Source organism: Silurus aristotelis, assembly GCF_946808225.1.
Source record: "Silurus aristotelis genome assembly, chromosome: 1".
Taxonomy (NCBI): domain Eukaryota; kingdom Metazoa; phylum Chordata; class Actinopteri; order Siluriformes; family Siluridae; genus Silurus; species Silurus aristotelis.
Window position 1 is genome coordinate 41966944 of NC_139574.1, and position 8924 is coordinate 41975867.

The 8924-nt window shown below is 38.4% G+C and overlaps 1 protein-coding gene across 1 annotated transcript; it reads left to right on the forward strand.

The window, feature by feature from the left end:
- Nucleotides 1–276: 276 nt before the first annotated feature.
- On the forward strand, nt 277–4523 carry LOC310734107 (little elongation complex subunit 1-like; the record flags this gene model as incomplete). The annotated part of the gene is made up of 12 exons (XM_083555764.1): nt 277–414; nt 630–667; nt 816–898; nt 1014–1041; nt 1132–1182; nt 1876–2144; nt 2428–2596; nt 2745–2905; nt 3504–3694; nt 3922–4022; nt 4109–4207; nt 4330–4523. The coding sequence occupies exons 1-12, from the start codon at nt 392–394 to the stop codon at nt 4521–4523; spliced, it is 1407 nt and encodes a 468-aa protein (XP_083411890.1). The 5' UTR covers nt 277–391.
- Nucleotides 4524–8924: the final 4401 nt, after the last annotated feature.

Here is an 8924-nt window from a genome sequence, read left to right on the forward strand (position 1 = left end):
AGAAAGAACCGGAGACATGACTGCACAGCGTTTTTTACTCGTTTACTCTGCACACTGCAAACACACCCACATGCAGCACGAGAGTGCCCTCTAATGGCTATCAGATATTATAACATTAATGCAAAATCATTACAAATACTGTGCAACGTATGCAACGCAGAAGCCCCGCCTCTCTGGTAGCGTCCGCGTCCCCGATTGGTGCATCAATTTTCCATGACGAACAAATCAATGGAGACCGAGACAGAAGTACACGGCCCAAAGCCACGCCCTCTTTGCCATGGAAACTGGTACACACACCGCCATTTTTCTGGACAGCTGACAATTAAGACTGTGTGTGGGTAATTTTCTTAAAATAAAAAAGAAACTGACTGTAGACTCGAAAAGTTTAAAGATGCTGAACACAGACACAAACAAGTAATTTTTTTTTTACTGTTTATACTTTATTTTTACTAATAATTTTTTCTGTAAAAACACCCCCCCCCAATATATCATCTATACTGTAGAATTGTTCATGTCACATGATTTCGTCACATTTAATTTATGTAAATGTCTGCAAACAAAATCATCCTACAGATAAAGTGCCAATGAACATCGTGTTCTATCTGAACGTTTCTTTTTCTTTTCCAAAGGAACTCTGGTATTGAAAACCAGCTTCTGGCACTTAAAGGTGTGTATAGTTTGAATGTTTCTGCTTTCAGTGTGTAAGACAGTAAAAGCACATTATTACTGCATGATTCATTTCTATCAAATAAACATATAATGTGATTAGTGTGATCTGAGCACCTTTTCATATCATTCTGTTAACTATTGTACAGCCGAAAACACCAGTAAACATCTGGAAATTCAAGAGCTGAAGTGCAAAATGAGAAGTCTCGAGAAAATCATCTGCTTAATGGAGGTACTTTCTTTTGATTTCAAATGCAGACATAATGAAACTTTAAGTGAGAACTGTGACTAAGTGAAACTAAATGCCATTTGTCTTGTCTCTGGTTTTTGTCTTTGAACCTTAACAGAAAAAACTCAAGAACGAGTTGAACAAAGGTAGTACAATAATCTATCTGAGGTTCTGTATATTTTGATGTGTAAAGTATTTGCATTGACAATGTAATAAACTGGTGATTGTCATTGCAGAGACAAAGAGTTCCTTCACTCAAACTGACAATAAGCAGAAAGCTGACAAAGGTATTTAAATGTGACTTGTTGTAAACTATTTTCTGGAGAAGATACAATTCGATCTTAGCATGTGCTAAAGCTAGTATGTACGTTCCCCTTCCAAAAGTATTGGAACAGCGAGGCCAGTTGTTTGTTTTGTATGTAATGAAAAAAGAGTCGACAATGCAAATTTCTTTCACCATCCTAATAACCCTTAATGTTTAACAGTCATGTTTTATGTTCTATAAGGAAATAATATACGTCTCTCTGGAAGGGTGTTTGTCAGTGACAGTTTGAATCTTTGTTCCTTGATGTCTGTCCTGTAATGATAAAAAGAGTGGCTGCAAATTCAGATTAAAATGATGTCTAATAAATAAACAGGCACATAAATCCAGATCGTAATCCAAATACCGTCACCATAAATTGGGCAAAACCATAAGGAGAACGTGGAACTAGAGAAAGATCAACATCTTCCAAAAAACACACACCAAAGGCTTCATGAACAGCAGCAAACAACGTCAGCTGAACCTGTTACTTCACATTGAGCTGTAATTAGGAGTCATTCATGATAGAATGTTAATCAGCCGAAGATCTTAATATGGTCACATTTTTCTTTATCCTACAAAGTGAAGTATAAATTCTGGTTATTGTATATAAAATATAAAATAATACATTTAATGTGTTTGTGTTTACGTGTATCTGATTTCAAATATCCCATCGCAGGAAATCAAACCCAGACAAACCCGAGAGCAAAGAGAACTGCATCAGACACGTCACAACCCACGACTGCTAAAAGACCTCGAATCGATGCTGCACAGCACAAACACAACAAAACACAATCCCTCATCGCTTGTGCACTGGAAACTCTTCATGATGCCAGTTATGATTTATTATCTACTAACTGGGTTTCTGCACTACTTAAAGGGAGATGTAAACTTCCTGGTCTGACAGATGAGGAAAAATCGGTCACATCTGTGTTTTGTGTAAACAAGGTCAGTTATTATCTTCTGTTTTATTTAGTGTGCACAAAATTCAAACAACTTTATTGTTTAGCTGTGGATTTGAGTTTTCTCATTTGTAAAAGTTCATTTAGTGCCCTGATGTTGTTAAAATGAGCAGTAGATTTGGTTTGTGGTGTAAAAACGTTTACTCCAGGTTTTGGTTTAAACAAAGCCTAGTAGTTTTCCTACACATCTAATAGTTTTATATACATGATTTGAGTACATGTTTGATTTAGTTGGATATTGGATGATCCTTTTCTTCTGCTTCATTTAGTCTTTAGCGGAGACGTTTCTGACAGTCATCATGGACAAGATCAAGGCAGAGAAAAAGTCTATGTCACATAACGTCCTGCAGTTTCTCTGTCGGGTTTATGTAGTCTTATGTCAGCAGAGAGGAGACACTCATAAAGTGCACGCCCTCGCCTACAGACTTCTTAAAGAAGGTGAGATTATATTGACATTTCATTACATATCTACTAAAAATGATTCAGACAATGATACAAAGAAGCAAAATGTGTCTTGTTCTTGGTTTTGTATTTCTTTCTATACAGTGAATTTTACGTCTGTGGTATTGTTTTGTTTCCTTTGCAGACTTTCCTGAAGCCCCTAAATTAATAATGGTCATGGTGACAGCATGGCCATGTGTTTTTTCCTATGACGGCCCTTTATGCAGAGCCATACACATCGTGACCAAAATGAAAGCGGACGGAGACATTTTATGCTTGCTCAGCAAATATCTGCACTGGGATAGGGTAAGTAGCTGATTCTTATCAACACAGTCATCAGAACAGTCAACAACTACAACAACAGTCAACAACTAGTTTTGATTCCCAAGTCTCAGTGTAATCTAGTGAAGCTAATTCGTTTTTTTGCTTCACAATTTGTGTTACAAGTCACTATTTGAGGATATTATTCTTTGCATTAGTGTGAGTTAATGCTGATGACCATTTGCAGAGAATGCCTCAGACTGCACTTCTCTTAAAGGGAAAAAAAACACGACTGTAAATGACATTTCTTAATGACACTGCTGATGACAAAAGCCTCAAACTGCATACTCATGTACTATTCTAGAGCATTATTTACCCCTGCTACTGTCTGATACATAAACCCTATAGTAAAGTGTGCTACTTCACATGTCAATTAAAAAATCTGTCATTCAGAGGTCATTTTCTAGAACTCCTCCTTATATTAGTGTTAATAAATGGAGTAGAGACATGCAGAATGCACAGTTAAGCACAACCTCCCTGTTCTAAAGATCTGCAATTGTGATTGGTTGTGACCTTTCCATCATCACCATATTATTGTAAACATCTTTTTAATGAACTGAAGAAAAGATGTTTTCTCTGCCAGGTTCCTCCTGGAAACATCTGCAGCACCATCACCAGCACACTGAACGCTCTTCTGGAAGACAAACGTCTGACATTCCAGAAGAGCCGCTGGTATGGTGATGATCTCTGTCCTACCGCCTGGGACTACGTATTCAGTCTGGATCTTCTTTGTGCACAACTGGGCTGGATGTGGACCGACACCCATGTTATTCGGTACTGAATGCAAAACCGCGTCATCGTGTTTAATTCCCAGCTTTTTAGTTTCAAAAATAATAATCATTTGATAGATTGCAGTCCTACAAATGTGAGACTCATATGAGACAGTGTGTGTCTCAATAATCAAGTGGCTGAAATTTTTGCCATTCTTGTTGCATGAACTCACAATTGGTCAATCAGTTACTGCTACAAACACTTAATATATCCAATTTTTTATTTAATAGAAAAAGAGTTTGGTTGATCTTGAACACTTGGCTGTTGGAAACACAAACAAAGCGAAGGCAGTTTAGAAACGTCTCTGTTGCAGCAGTTATCAGGCTACTTGGTAAGTTTACTGTAAATCCTGTTTTGGAGCACATTATTTCTGGATTTTTCAGTTTTTCACTCATGGTCTTTGTCCTTCTCAAACAGGGCGACTTGGCCAACAAGGCCTTAAGGAGAACCTGGCAGCATCAGTGGAAAATCTGACAAAACGCATTATTGAGTTTGGGACACAAAAAGACTTGGAAGGTACTGTATTACTAAATCATCAAATCTTTATCAATCTTTATCTTTATTCTATAAATTTTAGTTTTCTATTATAAAGAAAGTGCTTCAGTAAGTTCTAATTTTATCATGTATCTTGTGTGCAGATATGCCGTGGGAGGTGCAGCTGTCATTAATCTATGCCAGTCATGATCTTGCACCCAGCAACCCCAAAGCCACTCTCAAGACTTTGCAATTATGGCAGCAAAAGTTCACAAAGCCCGTTCCCCCAGCCGTCACCAAGTGCATTAGTCAGATCAGCTTCCTGTCGTCCAAAAAAAAGCCAAATAATCTTTTATAGATTCTAATTATAGAAATGTATGTCTTTATAAATAAATAAATTAAATATATAATAGATCTGCACAGCGTTATTGGTCATCATTTATAATTTAAATATTATAATAATAAATTGATAGGTAGTCTACTGAGAGGCCAACAGCAATACTTAAGGAACTACAGGAAGTTCTGGCAGGTACTGCACTCCTTGCATGTGACCATCATCTCCTGTATTCTGTACAAGTCTTGGCTGTCTGGTAGGAGGTAAGAAGGAAGCTGTTTCTTACAGAGAACAATATACAATTCTGTCTGTATTGTCAAGAGATTCATTAGGTTCCCTGGTGGTCAAGTGGTTAGGATGCGGCGCTCTCACCGCTGCGGCCCGGGTTCGATCCCTGGTCAGGGAACCAACCCCAGCCAGTAGGGTTGCACAAGCCTTAGTGCCGGTCCCAAGCCCGGATAAATGGGGAGGGTTGCGTTAGGAAGGGCATCCAGCGTAAAAGCATGTGCCAAATCAAACATGTGGATGATCTGCTGTGGCGACCCCTAACGGGAAAAGCCAAAAGAAAGTTTTTTATGATGTACACATTTTTTTCTAAGTTCAGCATCTTTGGATGATGTAAAGCCCAAAGTGTGTTGTTTCAAAAGAGATGTAAATTGTGTATGTAGCACACTGTTGTCAGGAACTTTTACCATTGAAAGTCAGGAAGGTCATTTTCAGCTGTGAGGCCCAAAAGTGGGGCTGAAACCAAACAGGGTTCAAGAAACCGGGTTTATTTTCATATAAGTAACAGTATTTAGTTCAGTAAACTTAAGTTGAGACACAGTGTCCCCACAGTGAAAAACTTTGTTTCTATCATTATTATTAGCATGGAGACTGCGTCAATTACAATGGTAATTCAAACTGCTTTACATAAATAAAGTAAAACTATCATACAAAAAAATAATCACAACAATAAAAACAAGGAATTATAAAAAGGGTTAAACATTTTTTTTTCAACTCAACTCAACTGTTTCTAAATGCAGTTTTTGCGTAGTTTTTTTTCTACTTAAACAATTATTTTAGTTATACATACATATATTTTTCATATAATAGAGAATACATATAATAGAGAGTGCGGTTTTTTAAATATTTTTTGGGGGGATTCGGGATTTACGCCAATGGGTGGCCAGAATGTTCCTACTCTGTTCCTGGGTAAGTTTCAGGGGTTCACCTCAGTCAGCTTCATCTGGTCATTTATGATTCTACAACATTCATAGAGTCACTCGGGTCAACTTCTGGATTGTGCGTAATCTTCCCTCTGTAATCTGTACATGCGCAAAGTGAGTGTGTGTGTGTGTGTGTGAGAGAGAGATAAAGAGAAAGAGAGAGAGAGAAATAAAGTGAGTGACATGATGATGTCACAGGCAGAGGGCGGGGCATCTAGGTGTGATGTCACAGTGTGACACGTCTATATAATTCAAAGCGTGCTTTTGTTTCTCATTTGTGAATTCACCAATTGTAAGTAAAGAGACAATAAAATTGACAACCACCAAACAAACAAACAGCAGCAAGAAGCAGCAGCGATTAGCAGCAACTAAAAAAACATTAAAAATTCTCTTCTATTGAACATTTATTCATACAGGTACCTGGTAAGTCGTCTAAATAATTATGGTAGAATATTGTAGATTATTTAGTAGAAGACTCTAAAAGTACAAAGTCATTATTTAGCGACATTAGCATGGGTAACTAGTCGGCTAGCTAAGATTAGCTTTTATAGTTTAGCTTTTTAAATTAATCCAACAAATTGACCTAATAATTAGTATAGATCTTATTAGATACAATGAAGTAGCCTAATTTAACCTATTTAGCCCATATTTTAATAAAACTCATGTAACCTGTTTACTCCAAGTATAATTAACATAATATACTAATAAATAGAGTAGAATAGGGTCAGACTGGGACTACAATTTTAATAATCCTTGCAGCCGTGGCATGTTTTATCTGTTGTGGAATTCCTTGTCATTGTTTAGACAATACGTACAGCTCCCAGTGTATAAAATTACAGGTGAAGAGTCTTCTACACAAAACATCTCCACAGATATGGATCAAAACATCTATGTGGATTTGGATGGAGGGATTATGGCCCTAGTCGATGAAAAAAAATGACTGTAACAAACGTTTCCTTATAACTAAAATCACTAAACCCTTTCTACGCTTTAATTCTGATCCTTTGATTATATCATATAGAAATCATGTTGTTGTTGTGTGTATTTTATGCTGTGTGCAGGAACATGGCAGCTGGTGAACAAAGGAGGCTTCTGCAAGGTATGCTTCTGCATCAAGGCACGTGTGCGCACATCGAAGCATGTGCTGAGGGGTATCGCTTCAACTTTCTCACCTCTAGAGCTACCTGCGATGCTTGTTTTTTCCTTGTTCTTCTAAAGCACCGCCTGTGGTGCCTGGAGCAGCCCACCTGTCCTTTAGGTAAACGGTGCCATCATTTACCCCGTAAATGGTTCAGGTTTCCTCCAGAAAAGGACGAATTTGTTTGGGAAACTGATGCGGACCCGTTCAGACCGGTGATCGACATTCTGCACCATGCTGACATGTTCTCCCAAGATGGAATGTGGCTAGATTCCATCCAGAACTCTGTCTATGATCTTCCTGCAGGACTTCAGCTGATCACCCGTATCTTTCATGTGCGTAGGGTTATTACCCTTGCCCAATCGTTTGGAGTTCCTGCACGCTCGCTGGGTGCTCCGAGCACTCACAGTTTTCTCTTCACGGACTTCATCATGCAAAGCACCTTTGTAACGTACTACACCATCACCTTCTGTGGCTATGTTCTATGGACAACTGAACCAGCAAAACATCGTGATTGGAATTGTCGTCCTATCCTTTGTCGCAAATGTCACACAATCAGAACAGACTCAATGGTATTCTCATCGAGACGTCACGGTGCTGGTTTGAGGTTTCACGATGAGGTGTGGTCTGCACTGAAGTCTCACAGTTCTATTTCTCTTCCCCTGCCGCACTGGATCAGACGACTATCGCCCATTCTAGTAAAAAAAAAAAGGAAAAAAGAGAGAAAAAAAAGGCAAGTGAGTCTGGACATCAAGGACAGGAACTGAAAGCTAAACCTCTCCATGTCCAATAATAATTAATAAAATCAATAAAAATCTAAAATATGAAATCACTTGTTTATTGAAGTGTTCGACATCATTTAAATCCTGATTCTAAATCAGTGTTTCTCAACTGGAGGAAGCTTTTAAACTAAATAATTAAAGTCCACATGATAAACTTTTGGGAAAATGTGACAAAAGTAAAATTGCACAATTATTAAAAGATGAAGTTAAACCATGATTTTTGTCTTCCTTTCAAATGGCATATGACCTCCTCATGGATTCTTGCATCTTGTTGATATCCCTCTTGTGGGGCAGGGGGCTGTGGCTCGGGGTCATAATGCTGAGGGGGAGGGAGGTCAGGAGGGAGAGGGAAACTGGTCCTCAGTGCCACATTGTGCAAAACACCACACACCCTGATAATCTTACACACTTTTTCCGGGTGGTATAGAAATCTACCAGTTGAGACATCCAGAGCTCCACATCTGCATTTCAGGGGGTGAGGAGCATCTGAGGGGTGAAGCCTCTGTCACCTGTCATATTATAAACTACTTCAGGACAATGTTTACAATTTCTACATGTTGTTAAAGTCACCAAGAAGCCAGTTATCACGTCCTGCAGCTGCCTGTAGTCTGTTCCCTACACTGCTATGTGTCAGGATAAAGGAATCATGTGCTGAAGCAGGTCAGTGTGCCACAGTGAAGGGAAACCTTATGTATCGACTACCCACCTTAATAATAACATCCAAAATGACAGGCATTATGGCACTCAGGGGCAGATACCAGACCTATAGCATGAGATTTAATAAAATTATATTATATCTAACGAAGGTCTTTGTAAAAAAGTTGATTATATATAATATTTATATAAAATATTTCCCTGTCCGCCATTTCTTACTAGAAACAACCTGTTGTCATTAACCCCAGAGTGGTGAGGACCTGTATTTGGATGGGGATGGCATGGTTCTGGTGTGTTTCCCTCTGTAGTACTGGACCCAATTCAGCACATAGATCCAGGAGCACAGCTGTAGGAATCTAAATCAGCTTATTATCCAGTCATCATCCAGGCCAAGAAATCATCATGGTCCCTGGAGACTCTTTTTCTCCTTAATCTTTCATTGGCACCGCAGCATTTATGATTTATTCCAGCTCATTATAGAAAGATAAAATAAACTGATATTTGGTCCTGTGCCATGAACATAAAAGCAATAATAGCTACAGAAAAGCTCCTGCTTCCCTCTGTAGCGGGTATTTAAATCCCTTTTAAAATCCTTTCAGTGATTCTACATTCTGTTTCTATGAAGTGTTTTCACAGTTTGCAT